Genomic DNA, 23,931 nt, shown 5'->3' on the forward strand with positions numbered 1-23,931 from the left:
ATGACTGAAATGGTACCACTGGTATTGTGTAATCATTTCTCATTATAGTGTAAATTTGTGTTACATGTTCTTACGGATGATAGAGTTTTTTAATAACATTAAATAACGTTACATTATAAACATTGCATGCCACAGAAGCAAACTGCAGTCAATACAATCATATCTCAGCTGAACAATATTCATCTATCCTTCCTGAATTTACATAGTTCCTTGAGTATAACAGTGTATAAAAATATATGCAGTCATAATCTCTGATGGAAATATGACAGATTGAAGTCAAACGTCCAACACTCCCATAAAGACACACAGTTAGCCTCCCTGGTAAGAGTTCATAGAGGATTGTTTATTTTCAGCACGCGAAACGGTTAGCATACTGGCCACCAAGTGAGCTGACAAAACACCTTCAGGAGGGAGCTCTGCCAGATAGACATACCTGGACTCTTCAACCTGTTTGCATTTTGGGTTCAAAGGGGGTACTTTTATACTTTTTACTCATTGTCAATATATGTTTATTATAGAGATTAGATGTTGATGACTTCATCAGCCCTGGTTAATATTTTTGTGGTCAGTCTCTTGATAAAGTTGTTCATATTTATTTTGTAAAAGGTTTTTAAGGTAGTGTTAGTGTCTTTAGTCCACGCAGACCTTGCTTAGGGTTTATTGTGGTTACAGACTGGAACATACAGCCACATGACCATTAACATCTCAGCGAACAGACAGTTAACTGATTTTTCATGTGAAATTCATATTGTGTGGTAAGCATTGCATGCCATTATTCTCGATGTTTATTATAACTTCACAAAATAATAACCTTTCAGATGAGCATTTGGTTGCCAGACGAAAAGTGGATAACAGCCAGTATACATCAAACTTGGATACAACAGATGATGACAGCACTAAAGGTTGAAAAGATCGGAAGAGGAAGAGAAACAAGTAGTCACATTGTGTCTTGTTTGAGTTATAGAATGACAGGGATTAGGGAATCCCTAGGTTTGGAGAACAACTTACAAGATCAGTACAGATTTCAGTAGTTCATTTCAATTTTTCATGAGGGTAATATTGATATTATGATAGGTATAGCCTAGGAATTATTTATTATTTTATTTCTTAAATCTTTTACTCCAGAAATTCTTAAATTTTCATAATTGTCATTTCACTGCACACTTATTAATAGGTATGCTTGTTAAATAGGTTAGGGCTAGAGAGCCCAGACAAGGAGGAAGAAGACGACTTTAGATGGAAATCAGTGCATCCAGCAGTGCCAGCAGGACCATTGCCAGACTCATTGCAACTACAAGTGGAAAACAAGCATTTATGCCCACAGGTAAATGCACTAACCACAAGAATATTGCCCCCACGACGTGAGCACCCCAGTGACCAACGTAGTGACTCTCAGCAAGGAGTACAAGAGGGGACAAACCTCACAACTGCAGCAGTAAAAGGCGGTACCCAGAGAGTGTCTAATGAAGGTAAGTCAGACAATTTTATATTATGGGTTACTTTTCTTGCTTTTTGTTTTGCCTATTTAATTTTGTTGTGAATTCCCTTCACAATCTCAAGTTGAACATAGTGTTGGTTATACAAGTTTCTTACTGCCTCCCAAATCACCATTGATTGGCTTCATTCACCTATAAAAGTTAATTGTCCACTTTTGCTCACAGTGCTGTGTTCATACTGTTGCAGCATTTGCCTGGCTCATTCTGAAACAAGACAGAGAATTGAAATTGATGCTACAGGAAGTAAAAGATATGGTGATTCATTCACTGATAAGCAAAGACTAGCCTGCTCCAGCAAAGGATGCTTGAATGTTGCCAGAAGATTTGATCCTTCCGATTAGAACACAGCAAGAGCTGTTGGAACTGGATGGACGCCTTGATGATTCCTTTCATGAATTACTCGTACGTAAAGCAGATGTCATTGTTACCGCCATGATTGAAATGATAATCTGTAATAATTTAGGGAATTTTAAAGCATAGCTTGACATTTTGGAAAACTTATGTTTTTATAGGAATTCATTTGAGAATGATCAGTTCTTGTCAATCTATCATACATATATAGTGTGGAACACATAAGTCAAATTTTAAATCCAGTTTCAAAGGGTTTCAGCTCATAAACTTTATGGTTATTGGGAAGGAAACATTAAATGTCAGCTTTTTGTGAAAGTTTTCAGTTATAATTTTTGTATGGCCTTGAATTGTAAATAATTAAAGCCATGTATATTTTCACTACACCCTTCTTGTTTATGATGTGTGGCCTACTTTTGACAGATATGTTTCTTGTCTTCTAATGATTTGCAAGTCAAAAGCCTCTCCTGTGTGGGTAGAACGAATGCCAAGGATTGTGCGAAAGAATCATGCGGCGACTCCTGACGACAAGGTTGCTCGGACTATAACTGGAAAGGACAAAAGGGAGAGATGTGTGCTTTCAGGGACTGAAGGTGGCAGGCCATGATCTACAGTAAGTGATGATGTATAAATGTTAGTGTATATTATTATTAAAGGTATAGATATATGATATATTGCTACACATACTTTGACAAAAAAGAGAAGTGCAGATCTAAGTGCTTATTTTTGTATAACATGAATTGACATTTTTTCATTGCTAGCTCTACAGTTTTAAAATTATTTGTAGCTCTTGTCAGTATTAATTGTGCTTCTATGGGTGAACTAGCGTAAAACGGAAAGACATGGGGAACAAGCATAAGCACCATAAAACTGAAACAATATGTATAGTGTTAGACTTCTTTAGTCCATCTTTAATCTATAAACCTGTAGCGCTTCTTTAATCTACAAATCCATTTTTGCTATCTGCAGAAGCTGTACGAAGAACCGTGGGTGTATGGAGGCTTCCGATAAAGTTAGTGCAGGAGCCATCACAGAGTGGAGACCAATGCTTCAGCAGACAGTGCTGTTCCACCTGTCCGTCGTCCTTCCCCCGAGCTGCATCGCATCAGAGAGCGACGACTCCTCTCCAGCGACAGAGAAAGTCTAGAGATATAACGTAATGTCTACGATGACTGCAATGCCACCTACAGCCGCCGAATGCCAGTACTGGTCACATAGCCATTCGCTTCCAACGGCTACAGCAGGCAGTCATGACATCCTTTGTCACTGGCTCTCCCCCACGCTCAAGAGCTGTCTCCACATATAACATTCTGTGCTTTTGCCTCCTTTACTCCTCTACACTGGCATGTATGCCTAACTTTGCTGCATAAGAAACATCAGGCTTATCACCAAGCCACTCTTGACCCTAATTGGACGCTTGCTGATATTTAGCAACAATGTCTCATATTTGAGATAGCTAATAATTACATATAAGAAGGTTTTAGTATGTTAAAATGAAGGCATGTGGATCTGATAGTGTTCTAAGTGCATTTTTCATAAAGCCGCTTTACCAGACATACATGAACTTTTATTTGTTCAGCCTTATTTTACGGTATGGAAATTTTCATATTATTAATTAATTGGAATGATATGTCCCTTGTAGAAGGGTAGAGATGATAATGTGCATGTTGTTATCTACAACAGGGTAACTGTACTTTTTGGTGTATTTTGTACATCATCCAATTGTATTTACAATTCACTGTTTTTTTGTAAATCTAAAGGTCTATAAGTTTAGTTTTAGTTTAATTATTCCTTGGCACTCTGCACGGAGCACAGTGCCGCACCACCTCACCTTTAAGTATTTGAAATTGAAATATTTAAATGTATTAATTTAAGAAAAAATCCTATGCATTGATTTGTCGGTGTTTAATTAATTCATAATCTTTTTTCTCTTTTTTGAGTATCATTTATTGATTTTATCACAAATGGTCACCATTTCATACTTGCTATTGTATAATGTAATGTCTCCTGGGTTTATTCCCAACGACACGAAATATGTTTTAATTAAACAATGAAATTTGTCTGTAATCCTTTTTGCATGTTTGAAGTGAAACTGCACAAAGTATGTGTGAAATGTGAACATTTAAAATTAGTTTAAAAAAACATTTAAAACGTTTTAAAAACGTGTCATGCGAAACATTAATATAGTTTAAAAAACATTTTAAAACGTTTTAAAACGTTTTACATACGTATTTATTAATGTTTAAAATGTTTTACAGAAAGATGTTTATAAACGTTTTTTAAAAACATTTGAAAAAGGTGTTTATAAAAATGTTTGCAGAAAACGTTTTAAAACATTACTTTGATGTGCATGATAACATTTTAAACGTTTTCTGCAACTTTTAAAATGTTTTATGTAACATTTTAAACGTATTTAAAACGTTTTTTAAAACGTTTGCATGTATTATCTGGGTTGTGTCCTTTGCTAATATATCTTCTTTGTACATACAACACTGATGCAATAACAATCAGCATGTCATAGCAAACAGTACTGAGCAGCAGAGCACGCGATTGTTTATTAAGAATTGAAAGCTGTGTGTAGTGTGCGTAGTATTGGTGCGCCATCTGGCGGGGAACAAAGCAAGATGATCAGAGCACCGTGTTGTGACTTTCTAAAGACTTTTACTTAATGTTATTTAAAAGCTAGCAAAAGAGAAAAGTTGATTTTGAAACAGTCTTTCAAAGCCAATGGGAGGCTGACTACATGTTTCTAACATCAGCGTAAACCAGCGTGTCTACTTTGTGGAGATACAATAGCTGTGACCACAGAATATAATCTGAACGGCATTACGAGACTAAACATCAGACAAGTTGAAAGCTGAATGCAGAACAGAAGCTAAGAAAGTGGAATAACTTAAGAGGAATCTGAATGACAGCAGACATTGTTCACTATAGACAACATCACAAAGTGAGCTGCTGTGAGAGGCAAGTTTATTGATGGAGAGGAGTCGCTGTCAGCCGGCATTCAATGAGGGAGAGTTTGTGAGAGGTCGCATGATGAAAGTGTGTGAAAAGTCTTGTGTCCAAACAAAAGGCAAATGTTTGCAAATGTAAGCCTCAGCAGAAACAGGTGCTGATCGGATTGTGAGATGGCCACTGATGTGAAACACAGCTGATCGAAAAAAAGCAAAGACTTCGCAGTCGATGAAACACTGACACGACGGTCACACCGCACAACTCGCCATCTTCATCCGTGGAGTCGCTCCAGTCTGAATATCACAGAAGAATATTAGACATAAATCCATGCATGGTGCAACGACAGGAAAGGACATTTTGAAACAACGTATGTCAGTGGTTCTCAAAGTGTGGTCCGTGGGATAAAGTAGGTGCGGTCCGCGGCTGACAGTCGTCATATGTCAGAAGTGATCTTTAAAGCGATGAATTCTTCGCATTAACATTTTAATTACAAAGAACGAGGTAGGTAGTTTTATGTCATCTTATTACTATACTACTTTTACAAAAGGACATTTAGTTTTGAATTAAAATGAAATAAATGCGGCAATTTAAATTTGAAATTCATAGTACAGACTGATTTTTAGGCCTTGGTGGTCCGCCATGTTTTTTACTTAAGAAAGTGGTCCGCGGTCCGAAAAACTTTGAGAACCACTGGCGTATGTCACAGTATCACTGACATGAACCTGCCCTGGGACAAACTTGTTGCCCTTACAACAGATGGAGCGCCGGCGATGTGCGGCCCACAGAGCGGACTAGTTGCAAGGATGCGGTCACATATCCAAGAAAATTGTAGTGGAGAGTTGATAGCATATCACTGCATAATACACCAAGAATCGTTGTGTGCTAAAGTCCTCGACATGGAGCATTATTAATTGTGAGCAACTTTCTCTGTGATGAAAGATCAGACAAACATCAAACAGGAGTAGTCTTAATGATGTCACTTGCAGTCCATCCTGAGAATCTCCACAACAGAAACTTACTCAAACATAAACGAACTTGTTGCAAGAAAGACGTCAAAGTCCACTTCTGACAAAATAAATTAAGAAGAAAAACTGCTAAGCCTTGGTTTGTTATTACTTTAATTTGTTTTTAATGTAGGATTTTGTTTACACAAAATTAATAGCAAAAAGTTCATTTTTTTAGTTTCAATAAAAAGTTATCGGACTTAAATAATAACCTTCGGCCCGCCAGCTTGTGTGTGATGTGAGATTTGGCCCCCTGGGTAATTGAGTTTGACACCCCTGTCTTACAGGATTGGGGAATGTAAGGCAGCTCGGGAGAGGATATGGGCATCCCCTCATGTAAAGCTGGTCCTGAGAAAAGTGAGGTCTCTAACACATCACCTCCCAACGACCTGGAAAGGTTAAGGTATGGCCTTTACCTTTTCACCTCTATATTTATATAAAACCCTGACCAATCATTCGTTTAGCCTCCACAGACATACGATTGCTCATCATTGTCATTCTCTTGCATGAACTAGTAGAACCTACTTCCTTATCCGATTATATTTTGTTCTTCTGTCAATCGACGTTAGTGTCTATGCAGCTGCTCACCTACTTGAACAACATTGAAGTAATCAAGCATGTTGTTTCTTCATGAGCAGAAATCAATTTGACTACTTCTACACCTTTCCATCCCACCCTGACACTGGGGGATAGTGCGAGGTATTATACCTAATTGTTCTCTTAATACACAAACCCGTATCAAATATAAATTAAAAAAAACAAACAAAAAAATGCAGGAATGTAAGAATACCGTTGTCATTACAGATGTGGGTGTCAAAGTTTATGTAACCCCAGAAAGTATAAAAGATTGACAGGATACATTCCTGCTGCAGACAGGAGTGGAGGCCCGCAGTAGATGTGAGATGGTTGATCACACACTGCCTTGTGAGAGAAACTCTCGGCTGAAGGTGCAACTCGGTGACAGTTTTTGTACTTGTATCAGCCATCGTCACGGGTGTGCAGTGAAGCCGAACATGACGAGTGTGAATAAAGGTAGTCCTCGACTTACGACGCTGATCCGTTCTTACGCGGCGTCGTAAACCGAATTTCGACGTAAGTCGGATCATACGTTCATACAGTACTGTACCATAATAACAGTACAGTACGGCAAACACTTAGCCTATCCAAACACCTATCCTAACACAGTACCCTACATAATTATCAATAAACATAAGTACAGTAAGATATTGTGCAGTACACTACGCTTTGTTATCACTGTCGCATTCATAGGAGCAGATCCTGTCACGTGTTCAAGGATGCGATCTTTATCCTTGATAATCGTAGCGACAGTCAAGCGACTAAGTCCTAATGACCTGCCAATTTCTGTTGCTGTTTCCTCTTCTCAGATTGCCTTTTGACTTCCGCCGCACGTGGGAATGAGGCACACGTACAGTTCGACTTACGACGCTAAACCTCGTAAGTCGGAGTGAGCGTCGTATAAAGCGTCGTAACCACGAAACGACGTAACTCGAGACCGTCATAACCCAAGGACTACCTGTACTCGTTTGCCACCCGTTCCCCTCCACCCTGTTTTCTTTGGGGTAATGTCTCAATAGCGGTTGCCTCGGTTGCGCAAGATCGCACTGACTCACTAGCCGACTCCCATAGAAAGCCAAAAGAATTAGTCGAGGTACACGAGACCTGTCACCACAACAATATCAGAGGTAGATGTGAATAGACAAATCCCAAGTCCTGAAAGTTTATAAATAAATTGCTCCATTGTCCCAAAGTATGATAATGACATGCAGTTTCTCATAGAATAATTTAATTACCATTATTTCCCAATAACTTTTGCACTACTGATTACATTTTGTCATTGTTTGTAAAATTAATTCCTGTAAATAACTTAGAGTGCTAGGTCTACAGTTCTTTGGAGCGTTGAAAGTTTTTCCAAAATTTTATTTTTGTAACATATATATTTATTTTCGCGGTAAACTATAAAATAGATTAATATTGAAGCATTAATGATTTACTAAACTTTATTAGTTTTCTTTGTATTTTCTGTCTGCGCATGTTGGTGATATTTACTGGGCCGCCATATTTGACGAGGTATCCACAAGAATGACTCAGGTATTGTCATTGAGGTATTAGTGCGCATGCGTGTGTGTGTGTGTTTGTATGTTTGTGTGTGTGTGTGTATGTTTGTGTATTTGTGTGTGTGTGTGTGTGTGTTGTGTGTGTGTGTGTGTGTGTGTGTGTGGTGTGTGTGTTAGTTTAACAGTTTAACATATAATATAATAAGTTTAACATATAATCTTTGTTTACGTATATAATTTGACGTTAAGTATCTGCAAATCGTAGTTTTTGAAATTCATCTATTTAAAAATTAATATTGTTTAGCTCCTCATGACATTTTTCAACCATTTACTTTGAATAGTTGTATTTTTATTCAGTTCAGTGACGAGAGAAAGCTTTATTCTCCGTTTCACATTTTAAGTTGTTTTTTACATGACATAAAGTGTGCGGGGCATTCTTCTTGAAAGGACACCGAAGTTTTTAAAAGCAGTGCCGGTAATCTTACCTTTAGAAACACCAGCGGCACAGCCCACATTTTGGCAAGTCCTTGAATGGTTGATGTCTCCATGGCGTAGTTCAGCAATGTTACCTTTTTCTCTTCTTTTGTTTCCAGTTTTCTTTCGTTCTGTGGGAACTGTTCCTGGGTGTCCCGATTCGCGGCCACAGGACCCATCCTCAACGAATCTGGGTCGAATGTGTTCATGGTGGGCTGCTGAGAATTAGATGAACAGGTAAGATACACACACACACAAGCGCACTCACAGAGAGGGAGAGAGGGAGAGAGAGAGGGAAAGTTAAGATATTCAAGCTGATAAATAGACGCACAGATATGTTATTTGGACAAAAGCTTCGACCTCGATATCCTAGATAAAAACCAACATACATGGAGATAATAGAGGTAATAATTTACAATAGAGATAAAAAGTGAAGACTGTGTGTATGTGTGTGACAGGCAGGGATGGGGAGTAGCTGTAGCCTAGCTACAGCTACTGTAGCCGGCTACAAATTTTGTAGCTTGTAGCTTAGCCGGCTACAAATTAAAAAAAAAGTAGCTTGTAGCCGTAGCTACATTTTAGAAAGTAGCTGTAGCTTGGCTACATGTTGGCTACTTTCACGACTATAGCACTCTAGTAGTGTACAAAGTATAATGTCTTTGGGTGTAGATTTGCATCTATATTCCAGAATTTTAGCACGGCAGCAATGTAAAGATAGAATATCTTTGTGCGAGGAGGAAATGATGTTCAACAATGTAGCAATGTTCAAAGTAAAAATGTCTTGTCTTTGCGCGAGGGAGGAAATGATGTTCAACAATGTAGCGATGTTCAAAAATGTCTTTATTGCGACGAAATAGAATGTCTGTGCTAGAATGTTCCAGGGGAAGGAGAATAAATCGCAGGGCTGACAGTGGTGTGGGACCTCTTTGTGAATTGGAGAGAGAGAGAAGTTAGGCCAGCGGTACACTATAAATCCATATTTTAAATATCTTTAAGGGTTTTTAAATATAGACTAACAAAATAACATAAATATAGCACTTTAAAACTGTTTTTGAGTACCTAAAGTGAAAATTGTGACTTTAAATCAACGATTTTTGTTTCAAAAACGTACAAGCATTTTAAAAACAAATTTACACAATACCATAAGTTATATACCAAAGGTTTTGGATTTTTTGTAAACTAGAGGCACTGATAAGAAAACTGATTGCATAAGGCGTTTTGATATCTCAAGATTTCTAGGAGATATAAAAAATCAGACATGGTACCCCCCTCAGTGTGAATGTGGCAATTAAAATATTTAGAAAAATGTTAATTTTTATCAAAAGTAATGTTTATACCATATTCTCAAATGCATCACTTTGTGCTTATGCATTTCTAAACAAAATTGCAAATTTTACTGCTGTAGCTCAAGCCATATTGAGAAATATGTTTTTATAGTTTAGGACTGGATGTCAAAAACGACAAAGAAATTCAAGCTTAAAGATTTAAAATAAATATATCTTGTATCAGATCATTTTTTGAAAAATATATTTCAGTGTTTATATGCTACATTTGACATCCTACTATATAATTAAAGTCTATTCTAGTATGCCAGGACTATACTTTTCACCCTATCAGCTTTTGGAAACAATTAGTTTGTGTTCCTTTCTTTGTTTTCAGTGTCAGTGTTAGAAAAAAAATGCCTTACGTGATCTGCTTGCCTAAATTAGATTAAGCAGTGTTCTACTTATATTCCATGCAAACTCATTTATTTCAATGGTCTGTTGTTCATTGTCACAGTATTGATAAGAGGTTGACATTTTTCATCACCACATAACCTAACTTATTGAAAATTCCACGAGGTACCTGATACTTAAGCATCTGTTTAGTTTTCATTTCTAAGTAATAGGGAACAAATAGTTATAGAAAACAAATGTTTATCGGAAAACTTATATAATTTCTTTTGTCACTAAAACAGGATGAGGAAAAAGATCCAGAAATGTTTAATATAATCGTAAAATACGTGTACTTATTGTGTGAAAAAGGCCGGGGGAGGAAGGGTGCAAGGAATGAATGAAAGCATTTATGGATTCACTAAATAAAATTGTCGGTATATCGCAGTTCTCCGTTTCATTATTATAATAAAAACTTTGTAAAGCAAGTAATAGTGTTTTGTGTGTATGTTTGATGTTTGTGTATGTTGCTACAGCCAGCTGGCTACAGCTAACTTGTTATAACATCACGCTTTTAAAAGTAGCCAAAAGAAGCTGGCTACATTTTAAAAGTAGCCCAAAGTAGCTGGCTACTTTTTTGCAAAATTGTAGCTGTAGTGTAGCCGGCTACATTTTGAAAAAAAGTAGCTGTAGCCTAGCCGGCTACAAATTAAAAGTAGCTTGCCCATCCCTGGTGACAGGCCCTCACATGTGCGCCCAACACTCACACAGTCGCCCGGACATTGGTTCGTTCTTTTTTCTTCTGTACAAAGACAAGTATGTCTGCCTCTTTTAGTCCCTGTCTATGTTTTAGTTATGAAAAGAAATATTACAGCAATTGCTGCATAAAAATACATGATGAAAGTAAAGGAAACAAAATCTCAAGTCAATCGCACCAAAGGTTACTCCTTATAATCACATGACACGTCTAACTAATCAAATCAAACTTTATTGTCTGTAAGAGGAAGTCCAAGAAAATTTTTTGTTTTGCTCACAATCACTTCATACATACTAAAATAATTTAAGTATATATATATAGACAAGATAACGGGCAGACATTCAACACCTTCTCACACATACACGTGAACCTCCTAAGATGGATGCCAGGTAATATTGTGACCTACGAGTCCCTGTTCCTCTTATTTAGGATGGTGATGGCTGCTGGCATGAAGGACCTCTGGTAGGTAGTTTTTCTCACACGTGACACTTTGTAGCGCCTGCCCGAGGGCAACAGCTGAAATTTGGGGTTGAGAGGGTGTGTTTGGGCTGAGGTGATGTTATGTGGCATCTTTCTGACTGCATGAAGGTACAAGTCAGACATTGGCAGCTGTGATGTACAAATAATTATATTTGCCTGGTGGATGACTCTGGCCAGCCTTGCCTTGTCTTTGACAAAGAGGTGGCCATACCACTCTGTGAAGTTTAATGTGAGGATGCCCTCGAGAAGGGTTAGGCGTATTACGTCTCATTTACCAGTCAACAGTCAGTTGCACCTGAAGAATAATGAGAATTACTTGGTCACGTGTTCACAATGTTCTGTTGACCAACGCTCACACTTGAAGGGGCGACCTCACCTTGGTTTTCTGTGTTGCCGACGTGTGGGTCAACAATATCTAATCCCTCGATATTCACTCATTTAAAGGAAGCCTTCATGGTTCAAAACTCCTCTTAGAATGAGTTGCTCCTAGGGTTAGTTACTTTTAGGGTCGCTCGTAGGGTCATTTCATGCACCCTACTAATAATTTGAGGAAGTCAAGGCCTGTTGCTGCATTGTGTATAGTATTTGTACCAGCGAATGAGTTCATCTCTATACAAGTCTTCCAGTCAGATGAAGAAGCATCACCCAGAACTACAGCACAAGTGCAAGGTCAGGGGTTAGTTTATTCAAGTTCCAAAGATGTAATATTTTATTCTTACTGCAAAATTATTTAGCAGAAAATCTGTCTCATCTCTACAGGAAGTTGGATAAAAGGGTGAAAAAAAACCACTTTAACCACAGTTTTCACATGAAATCTAAAAGAAGCTAAAGGCGAGACAATAGAGGTTTAAAGCCTCAGTTTCATTACTTTCATCACAAGGACATATAAATTAATGAAATATGTTATAACTGGTTCACACTTTGTCGGGGAGGGAGGCTACAACATCACTGTGCTGACATGCGTGACAGGAGTGCCAGACAGGACATACCTCACGACTCACGAGAAAAAATCTGTGAGCACCAGCGTCCTCCATTGCCTTACCTTCAGCTACCTCCACACCACACTCACACTTCACAAGTAAAAGACTCACACCTATCAACTTACACGTTCGGGGTACCTGTAGGTGACAGAGTCGGAGCCGTGTGTCGTGACCACGAAAGGATGATCGTTGTTGTACATCACCGGAAGCTGTGACTGTCACACGAGACCTTCTGACCGAAGACCAAGGTTCGAAGTGTTCCTCGTGTCGAGTCACAGAACTTTATAAAAATCAGTACGCGTGTCCAGTCAACCATGTCGCAGGGAGGGCGAGGCTAGCACAGGTAGATTCATTAGATTAGTTCAATCAATCATGCAAAGTGGAATGTAGGCTTTTGTTCGTGGAAATGGACGTAAGAGTCAAAGCTGATTCCAAACACTTTACAGTGTGTGTGTGTGTGGGTGTGTGGGTGTGTAGTTGCTCAGTACCTTATGCTATAGTCACGCACCAGGTGTGCTGTTAGATTGGTTATTAGAAGCTTGCGGTTGATATTTGAACTGAAGTAAATGTCTCGCTTGATGTCCGATTTAATTGAACTTTGGATCTTGTTACCAGGTGTAACCTGAACAGCATAAGATGGCGGCCAGGCTGTATGGAATTTGTTTGCTGCCCTGCGATGGATTCAGGTCTTTCTGTTTATTTTCCTATGAGCATTGCTGGCTGTTCATAAAAGCTTTTCAAACTTGGGGAGCGGCGGTGGAAATCAAGACATAGTTGTGAACAGCTGTTGTGAAGAAGCATGTCGCCCTAGCTCATATTCAAACAGCACATTGCACAATGGCTTCACTCAGCAGATATTTGCGGATCTTGTAACAAAATATTGTCGATGTAGAGAAGCTTATAGAAATAATTCGTCACGACGAATGCTACAGAAAACAGCTAAAGTAATAAAAAAGCACTTTACACAGATTTTCAGTGACAAGTGGTTTTCAGTAACAGCAAGCTAACAAACAATTTGGTGTCAAACAGGAAGGAATCCTCTCACTTTTATTTATGGTAGCAATGAACTAGCTTATAAAATACCAAAAGACAAGAAAAGAGGTACACCAAGCCTTCTCCATGCTAAAAGAAAATTGAAAGTCAAAAGCTGTAACAAGGAATACAAATTAAGAATATTCAGAAGCAAAGTCAGTTTGGTCTTTATGTAAGTGAATGCTGAAAGATATCAGCAAAGAATGAGAAAGACACTAGGGAACTTCTAAGCCAAATGTCAGGAAAGTTTTCCTAAATATTCCTAAAAGAATGGATGAAAATAAAGAAAACAAAGGCAGCTGTTAAGTTTTCCATGTTGTTTAATGTTGTTAAAGCCAACAGCATTTTAGATGAACCTTGTCCCTCATTGCCGCTCAAGTGCAGCTCGTCATAGTACTGACGACAACAAACGACAACAAGCTGAGAAAAAAAACTTCGATTAAATACAGTAGAATATATTACAAATATAAACACATACAAGAGTACTGCATCATCTGTGTTCAGCGTCTAGTCGCTGTGTAATTTTATTTTGCAAGTGGCTGAAGTGGCAAAAGAAACAGGACCCCAGGCATTGTAGTCCTAGTCATCTGCTCAACCTCCGCACGAATAATTATTTTTCATTCGGAACTCTTAGTTTCATGCTGCTTGCCAGGGAGCCACAACTCAATAAAAATTTTATTTTTATTTTTTTCCACATCATTTTAATATCAATGTATTATATGAATTTATGTGCGATGTCTATCACCCTGTGAACAAAGTTCTATCCCTATGAACAGCGTTCACTACAAGTAAAGTGCAATAAATGTTTCAAGAATCAAAGCGCCGAGACATTCACATCTGGAGCTTGAAAAAACTTGGGAACATGTAAGTTATTAATTTTCTCAAAGTTAATGTTTTCTTGGACACTGTGTCAGGGTGTTCTAGCTGATCCCACCCGGCTAATCTGTACATCTGAGGGAAATCTTTGTACAACCTGTGTAACGGGACACAACATTAGTTGCTTGCTGACCACTTGACGATCTGAAACTCGCAACAAGAATCGGAGATTTGAAGAGGGTCCACCTCTGTGTGGGTTTTTAATGGAGAATTGGTTATAACGAGAATCCAGGTAATCACAAGGTGCTGTCAGTTTGTTCGACAACTTTCTGTGATATCAGAATTCGATCCTCCAGTCAGTAGTACGACTGTTTCTCATCGGCCGTACGTCCGCTGCGATCGACCAAAGTGTTGTCCCTTGGCAAACCTTTCGTCCCACTCGTAGTGTGCTGGCTGTGGGATCTTTTCGCTTCCGAGCTTTATTCCCAGCGCATGTGCATGGGCCCGTTGACGTGACTCAGTGAAAGGGGGGTAAGTCCATTCCGCCGATGAAGAAGCTGCCAAGGGTGGACAATCTTGATCACGCATACCTCGCAGACCGAAAATGAAGTAAGCGTCGTCCGACAGGCCGTGACTCGACCCGTACCTTTCGCGCAAGTTCACTCCCCTGGGGAAGTGGTCCACCAGATCGGAGGAGGCAAGCGAGGAGGAGTCTGGCGACCCCGGAAACTGCAGACATTCCATGTACTCAGTGGTCAGAAATCTAGGGCCTTCACCTTGGTGCAAGCAGGATATGATGCCTTCGTTGACCGACATGCGCCACATCGTCCATCGGTGGAGGCGGTTGGTCTCCCTTGTTGACATCATGGTAGCAACGGCAAACCACTCAACCAGTCTTACAAATGAAGAGAGAAAGTGGGGCAGTTGTGATAGTAGTGAATAAATTCACTAAAAAAAAGGTGACCTTAATTCTCTCAAAGTTCACAGATGAAATCATCGGCCTCCGATCCACGGTATGTCTTCATCATGATGTCACGATCCAGAGATGGTTACCTAAAGAAAAAAGAATACATTTTTAAAAATATATTTTATTTTTTTTTTATTTATTAGGTGGAGATAGCAACCCAGTCTTAAAAAACCAGAAGAAACTCGAGGTAAGAAATATAATGGCGTTTTTTTAAGAAATATAACAGGTTTGCAGGTTCAAAACTGATTAAACGCTAATAACAACGTTTACACCATGACTACCACACGAGCGCCTGCGTGAAGACACGTGGACAAGCAAAACATGATTGCGTTGTCTCCCTCGGGAACTGGGTCACAGCTCTGCATGGACGATAGAAAAAAAAGAATTGAAGAGCATATGGCGGTTCTAGTTAACAAATTCTGAAGTGCGCTTAGACTTCGATCTGTGTTCATGCTCATGATTCATTATTAATGACAAGTCAAGAAAGGCCTGCAGTCGATTTGCGTGAAGTCTGGAAGGTGGATAAGCGGGAAGTGGTGAAGACACGAAAAGGAATGTATTTTTATTTTTATGTATGTTTTATTTTTGTACATAGATCGTCTAAGTCACTAGGTACTACTACTAAATAATAATAATAATAATAATAATAATAATAATAATAATAATAATACTAATAATAATGAGCATGTCAATATATGTTTAGTCTCCACATTGCGTACCGAGTCAACAAACAAGTTGTAAAATTATCAAAGATGCAAAAACAGCCAAATGAAGAAGTTTTATTCATGAGAATTCTAGCTGAATTAAAAAAAAATCATAATATGAAACATTTTATTTTTGTTCCTCTACGTACAAGGACACCAACAACAATGACTTCAATAATGACAACATTTTAAGTTTACATAAAACAAAATAAATAAAATTAAAAAAAAAGAAGCAAATTACAAAATAACAGATAATAATTATTTTAAAGTAATAAAATGAAATATCGAATAAAACTACATTAAGATATAAAAACTAAAACAGGGTTATACAGAAACCTTTAATTTTTACTTAGTTTTTGCTTAGTAATTTTATTTAAATATAAAAGAAAATGGCGAAGAGATTTAAAATGTAAAATGTAAAAGTACCTTACAAAATGCGTAAAAAGTGAATAAGAAAATTATATACGTACACTAGCCTCTAATTTAAGAAGAATATTACTATATTTTTCGCTCTTGGATGTGGCTCTGTTTGACAGATGGGTCTTCGAAGAAAACACAACGATGTGCAATAAGGACAAGTGCTAACTTGAATCTCTGATACTTGAGGAAAATGATGACGTGGCCACAACTTGCAGCATCGCTTGACATACAGCGTACGTTTCCATGACGATACCCGAACTCGTGTCCGTACCCGCCGACCTAGCGCTGTATCGCAAACTCTCTCATTCTCGAAGATAAAGACGGAAGAAAATTTATTCCCAAATTCTTTGAAACACCCGAATGCAGTTAAATTTAATAGTCTCTTGTGCACCACTAAAAAATACGTACTGAAAAACCTTATCGAATTAATTACTATTAGTTGTGACAGATTTGCTAAGTGATGTCATTAGTAAACTCATGATAAATATAATAATACAAAAAGTAATTAATAATAATAATATTATTATTATTATTATTATTATTGTTATTGTTGTTATTGTTGTTATCGTCAAGGCTGCATGCCAGTGATTTAGAAGGCTTTTTTTTGCAAGGTTATCAGCGAATGTTTGGATAAAACATTCCAATCGAAAAAAAATTGCGATCCGTCGCAGGCTGTACATTCGGGTGTTCAGACCTTGTTGGCGCACCAACTCTGTAAGCTGCGACCTGTGTTACCTTTGACTTCAAGCCTTGCTACAGATGGTCGTGTACACCACCTTCATGCATAGAGCTCTGACAGGCGAATAAAGATTTACAGTCTGAGAAAAAGCCCTTCTCTAGACAAAGAGTCATAAATGACACCTGTTATCATCCGATGTATAGAGGAATGGGACATCCTATAACACCGACGAAATTAGCTGCAGCCGATGACGTAGAGCGCACGTTTCCATGGCGCTACCCGTGGTTGTACTCGTAACCTCGGCGCTAGAGCTGAGTTTATACCTCCTTATTGTCTCTTTGTGTAACTGGATGCACGTCTAAACATTAGTTGCTTGATGTTGGAGCATTGTACGACACGGGTATCGAATGGACTGCCTCTCACACCCGCCATAAGAACTCCCAGGGGTGGGTTGTGTGTGTGTGTGTGTGAGAGAGAGAGAGATATATGAGATGAGAGATATTGATTAGAAGTTCGATATTGTACAAACTGGAAAAGAAAAACGCTGGAAATGTCTGAAAGGACTGACAACAAAGTTTGCCATCAACAACGGCCCGCGGTCTTGTTTCAGAACCTTGTGATATCATTAGGAGTGAGGTGAGAAAACACAATATAAGTAAACGTAGTATAGACTAAGACAAAAACAAGGATGCTATTAGAAAACTTTATTCACCTTTTTGTTAGTAATGCAAGCTAGACGCTAAACTAGTCCTTTATTTTGTTAATTTGTAAAAAAATTCTTGGACCAAATAAACAGCATACATTCCCCATAGGAAACACAGACACTTACTTTTTCTCCCTTTGTCACACGAATACACGCACTCACACAAAGTGAAGAACAGTACAATATTTTATGCTCCTTTTAAACAGGGTCACTCAATTAGCAACAGCGGTTCCCTTGTATATCCAGCTAATGCAACGCTAATTCTCTAGTCCAGGGGTGGGCAATTAATTTTCCCAATTTTCCGCATGAGAAATTGGGATAGTTTTAGAGGGCCGGACTAATATAGTTAACTCAGTTTTACCCAATACTGAATATATAGTATATATATATACTGGCGGGCGGGCCAGCGGGCGGGCCGGTTAGAGACAGGAGGCCTCTGAGGGTTCTGAGTACATTTTTGGGACTTTGAGCTTTGAGTATACATGTTTCAGTATGGTTTTACAAATGTCTGACAGAATGAAAGCCAGTGTGGACCAAAAAACTTTTTATGTTATTGCTGATAAATGATAAATCTTTATTTACTAGGTTAACAAAATTAAACAGAATTTACTAGGTTAACAGACTAATAAACGTTGAGGGTTTATTTTATTTTTTTTACATCTAGCCCTGTATGAATATATGAGAAGCGTGTTATACATTTTATATTTGAATGTTTTTTTCACATTTTAGAAAGGAGGCGACTGAAGTCGTTGCTTAGCGTAGCTTTTGCCCTTTGCCTTTCAGTTAGCGAATAGCTTTACTAAAAATGTCACCACGTACACTATACATCAACCCTTTACTTTTCCTATGTTTTAAACGTGAACTTTTACCTATACCCATCGATCGCTGAATACTAGCTCGATCGTTTGAAATAACACATCACTTCGCAAAGGCGTATCCAACAACTTAATCTCGCAGTGGCTGGGAGTGGTTGTAATTGAGAAAAGAAACACATATAAAAATAAAGATATGTTCTTTCAAAAGCAATAATTATTATTACTATACTGACGAAATTTTAAGCATCTGTTAGTGTAAAATATGAACATTTCAATATCAAAGTATGATAGTAGTGATTATGTGTTTATCGATAGGACTGTACACAGCTAGATTATGAAAATTATTACTATATTATTATTATAATAGTAAATATAATAATTCTTACTATACTGACGCAATTTGAAACATCTGTTAGTGTAAAATATGAACATTTCAATATCAAAGTATGATAGTAGAGATTATGTGTTTATCGATAAGACTGTACACAGCTAGATTATGAAAACCTATTGATTGCAAAGAGAAATAATGTAATCTAGCTGTGTATAATCTTATATAAAACCCACTACATACATACACAGACATCTGCTTATATATATATTTTCTAATACCTCTGACACATATATATATATACTTATGCCTATATATATATCATCACCCCTTCCCCACAAACTATCTTGCGATGCATTAGTTCCCACACAAACATTTGACTGAACAGCACGACAGTTGCAGCTCACTTAAGTTTTGATGATAGAAAGTTAATACTGTATATAGTTCCCTCTTTAAAAGAATAATCCACCCACCCACCCCCACCTCTAAGATCGCTGTGTATATAGTAGTGGGTCTTCATTAAATGGTTGACATAGAATTGTTCATATTAGGGAAAGAATAAACAAAAAACAAAATGCATAAAAAATTAGCTCCACCTAGGTTTTAACATAGTCGATCATGTCAAACGAAATTAATGGTCGCTTGTTATATGGTTATATATATGATTATATGGTTTCGCTTGGCAATCAATAGGTTTTCCATGAAAGGCTTGACAGAAAATTGATCATATTAGAGAAGGAAAACATCTCAAAGCAAAACAAAACCAAAAAATGAGAAAAGACCGGCCCGCGGGCCAGCCTTTGCCCAGGTTTGCTCTAGTCTAACAAGGATGTGACATTTGAATACGAAAGTCCTTAGCACGTGATAGGTGACGTCAGCACGAGCTGGCTGTAAACAAATAAAAAAGTTTTATGACAGTCGAAAATCTAGAAACAAAAGAGGTTTTTTTTTTAATAGCACAACATATATGACATTTATAACATTGATTACTAAATTCATTCAGTATAGAAGGGGAGGGGAGGAGAGTAAAGAGGAAAGATGTGGAGAAGAAGTGAAAGAGAACAGCTTCCATTAATTGCGCTTATATTAATAATTTTTGATATGGTTTCCAAATAACTTCAATACGTCTAATTTATCACCTAAAATACTATGGTATCTTTCTATATTATATCTGTATTTTACAATCTTCAAAAAGGCATGTATAGAGGGTATATCGTTTTTCCATTTGCATACATAAATGTAATATTTTGCTAACAAGATAATTAGGTCTAACACTTTGTCCGTACAAATGTTGTCCGGTTCACCAAATAAAATAAGTTTTTCAGAAAAATTAAAATTTCTTAGTGTTGTACATTTACTAATCATGACTGAATGTAAATCTCTCCAGAAAGCACTAACAAGTTGACATTGCCATCACAGATGACTTATTGTCTCTTCATCGTTACGACATATAGCACATTTGGGGAATTAACAATCTTTCTTGTAAAGAGAAACTTCTTAGTTGGCAAAGTTCTATGGAGAATTCTTAACTGGAACCATTTTAGTTGGTTATCAGATATTGTCTTATGGCATTTGTTAAATATAAGTTTCCATGGTATATTTTCAAAGGTAGAGTCCCATTTCACAATTCCACTAGGCAAGGAGTCAGAATTTCCAAGCATTAATTGTACCGATTTATTTCCTTTACAAATTATCTCCCATACTTTTTCTTTTCTTTCCCCAGTTCCTTTAATGTTTTTGATCTGTAATTTATTTTGAAACTGTTTAATTGCATTTAGAACTCCTGCGAACTGTAGAAAGTTAGTAGTCAAGTTGGGGAATTTTAGCTGAAACTCCTGGTATGTGAGATAGTCAGGGTTAGGTTTTTATTAACAAACGATAGTAGCAAGGAGTTGGTGTCTAGTTTTCTGTTGTTACAGGTGAGGCAGGTGAGTCACGTGACGTCTATTCGCCCTGTGACACCGCACGAGCAGCAGGATGACCAGCTCCAGAAGCTCGCCGAATCCCAGCACCGACGCTCCGATCCACAAGCCCAGGGTGCCGCCAATGTCAGCCAGGAACCGCTCCACCTGCAGATAACAAGTGCTTGCCGGGAACACATGATAGACAGACCACAGAGTGAGGCTGGCAATACTAAATGAAGTTGTGGCTGATGATAGAGGTGTGATGATGTGGCGAGTAGTTGTAACAAGAAAGAAGGAAAATTAGAAATAGTAAGTGACGTGAGTGACAGCAGAGACTGAATAAATCGATAAAAATTAAGTAATTTTTTTAAGGAACAGTTATTTTTTAAGCTGAATAAAAGTAAGCGGTCTCTCACAGAACAACTATTTATTAAATTAAATAAAACTGTTAATAAAAAGTGTGTCGGGGTGGGTAATAGTCTTAGCGCAAGGTTGTGTGTGTAATTGTGTGTGTACGTGCGTGTGTGAGTACGTATGCGTAGGTGTGTGTTCGCTCGTTAGGTGGTACTTAAGCACGGCACATCAATGATTACACTCATCAGTAAACTGTGACATGAAAAACCTGTTTACTCTAATTACTAATCACAAACGGGTAGACAAAGAACTATCAGACCATACACACCTCATACGCAGGCTTCTCTGCGATAATCTCGTAGTTCAAACGATCGTAGTACACCTGTAGCCTCATGAAGGAAGATCTGGGTACAAAGAAGTTACATTGGTGAGAGTAAACACCCTGTGAACATCAGAGACACACATTGACTCCGTCTGGAAACCCCCTGGGTAACCTGCCTGTCCCAAGCCCGGATGAAGGAGGAGGGTTAGGCGTGGAGCGCTAGCCCCACCCTGTAAAACAAACCCTGCTACAGCAACCGCAAATGCTCCACTGGAGGTGATTAGGAACAAGAACATCAGAGACACCCTGAGTACAACAGGTAACGTCTCAGATGACCAAAGAGACAACACATTTATAACATTTTTGTGACTCATGTTTGTGGCCTTAATTTCTGGCACCAATCAGGTAGAAAGACGAAGATCCCAGTAAACATTGCCAACAGCGACAGCAAACTTATATGTGAGAAGGATCCAGCATCCCGTCTGAACTAAACATGTCATCACTTGGATGCTGTATGCATGATACTGTCTCCCTCTACTCTTAACCCGATAGTTGCCCATCAATCCTTTTTAACAGTTTCTATATAATCTAATATCTCTATGATCTAATATTTATATGATGTAGCCGAAACCCCCCGAGATCCCAGTATCCATCACCTGCGGAGTTCGTAGGTATTCACGGTGAAGTTTTGGTCCTGGTAGCCACACTTGAGGCTTTCTGGGTTGGCTCCACAAACTTTCTTTTCGAGCTTTCTCTGTGGAAATATTCATTGCAGAGTGAAAGCAAAGTCTGGTAAAAATACAAAGATTTATTTGGTATGTATGTTTGGCTGCTACTGTTTGTCTTTCTTTTATGCTATAATTACACAACAAAAAGCTAACGAGCATTTTGCCATCACCATGGCAACCAATGCTGTTACTACCACTGTGACCATCACCGTGACACTCACCACTTCTTCAAACAAGCCAGGGCCGACTTGTAACACTGGCTTGGTAAACAGATCATGGAAAGAGAGGAGGACTGAGAGGTACATTTCTTTTTTTTTTTTGCAGATGAAGGAAAGTGAGCAATGGAATCCGAAAGAAGTGCGTGTGAAGTTTGTACAGGATCAGGAATCAGATCAGAATGCTGGTGTTGGGAGACGTGCTTAGTGAGTTATCATAGTGGTCTTGAGGTATTAGTTTCTTAGAATAACGAGGAAAAAGAATATTGGTAGCTTGGAAAAGAAGGCGTATGTGCGCTTTAAATGTTGGCAGTCTGACGATAAGAAAAAAAGATTGGAATAGGGAGAGGAGAATAATTCGAGAACGATAGGGCGTGAGGGTAAATTCAGTATGTTAGACGACTTCTGACATTTTTAAGGACTTTTTACCTGGGGCTATATTTTGTTTGCCAAACCTGTGGATACTCGGGGCTGGGTAAATCTTCTAGCTATAGCTCTAAAAACCTTTATTATTTAATGGCGCCTCACCAAGCTAGTAATCTATCTGAAGCAGCCACTCCATAGCGGTTTTGTCACAGCAAATGGTTTATATGGTGGAGTTAGTGATTGAGGTCTAATACACCAGTAAACAAAATAGCATCTCCTCCCTAAAACCCATAGAAGACGAGAAGGAATGCGAGGACACAAGCAAGCAGACCCAGCACAAACATCCAACAACACACAAACATTTACACGCGTGCCAAACATTCTAAAACACCCAGAGGTAGAAGAGATTCTAGTGCTGTACACTAAAACTTTTACCAACCTGCATGGCTTGGAGCAGGTGCAAGAGTCATTGCCGTTGTTAAGACCGTTGTAATAATTTTTATAAAACCAGGCCATACAGTCATAATCTGCAAATGACAGCAGAAGAATGGTATAGCAAAAGATTGTTGTATTCTTCATTTTAGATAACACACAAGAAGTGTAGTCAAAGAACCTTTAGTTTCATCTTATTTTGATTCCTTTTCCCACTGTTTGCCTTTTTATTCATTGATTTATTCGTTTGCTCATTTGTTTATTTTTTATTCATTTGTTTCTTTGTTTATTAAACTTTCATTCATTGAAACTTCTGTTTTTTAAGCCTGTTCTTGCTTTATGATCGTTTGTTGCCACGCGCTTTCTCTGGAGAGCACGACTCATCTACCTGTGCACACTGGAGATGCTGTGGCCAGTCTGCAGAGAGACTCAAGAAGTCCGACCTCAGCAAAACATGTGAGGAGAATGTGTTAAAATAATATCATGAAGCCTTCCAATAATGAATAAGATATCACTGTCGTCGCGGAGCTGCAGAGGGAGTCGTTAAGAAGACGAGCAAGTCCTCTTGGAACTGGAACACAATCAAATCAAAATCAAATCAAACAGCTTTACCTACAGACATACCCATACAGACATCCGCATACAACACACGAGCGTTTTGCAAATGGCCGTTCTGATGCACAGATCACGGCAACCCATAGTGAGAAAAAATAATAATGCAACAACAAACAACAACTAATATTAACAATAACAGCAAAACAAAACCATATGAAAAAGCAAAATTTCTAAAGCGCATACTCACACTCCTAACGAGAAGCTTAGAACAAGCACGAACATGGACAGAATACGAGGGACAGGAAAAGCAAAAATAACATAATAAAATTGAAGCAACCGTACTAACGAAGAATAAAGCAATAACAGAAAC

The 23,931-nt window shown here is 38.2% G+C and overlaps 1 protein-coding gene and 1 long non-coding RNA gene across 2 annotated transcripts in view; one reads left to right on the top strand and one right to left on the bottom strand.

The window, feature by feature from the left end:
- Positions 1-23,931, bottom strand: part of LOC112574144 (acid-sensing ion channel 2-like) — an 82,654-nt gene that overhangs the window by 29,718 nt on the left and 29,005 nt on the right. Inside the window, exon 2 of the mRNA XM_025255015.1 lies at positions 8,364-8,570. Within this exon, the coding sequence (XP_025110800.1) occupies positions 8,364-8,570 (207 nt within the window). The remainder of the gene's footprint in view (positions 1-8,363; positions 8,571-23,931) is intronic.
- Positions 700-1,739, top strand: LOC112574153. Its single transcript, XR_003101369.1, has 3 exons — positions 700-933; positions 1,192-1,469; positions 1,684-1,739. It is a non-coding gene; the product is annotated as an uncharacterized LOC112574153 (long non-coding RNA).

The sequence above is a fragment of the Pomacea canaliculata genome, linkage group LG10 (genome assembly GCF_003073045.1).
Source record: "Pomacea canaliculata isolate SZHN2017 linkage group LG10, ASM307304v1, whole genome shotgun sequence".
NCBI classification, from domain to species: Eukaryota; Metazoa; Mollusca; class Gastropoda; order Architaenioglossa; family Ampullariidae; genus Pomacea; species Pomacea canaliculata.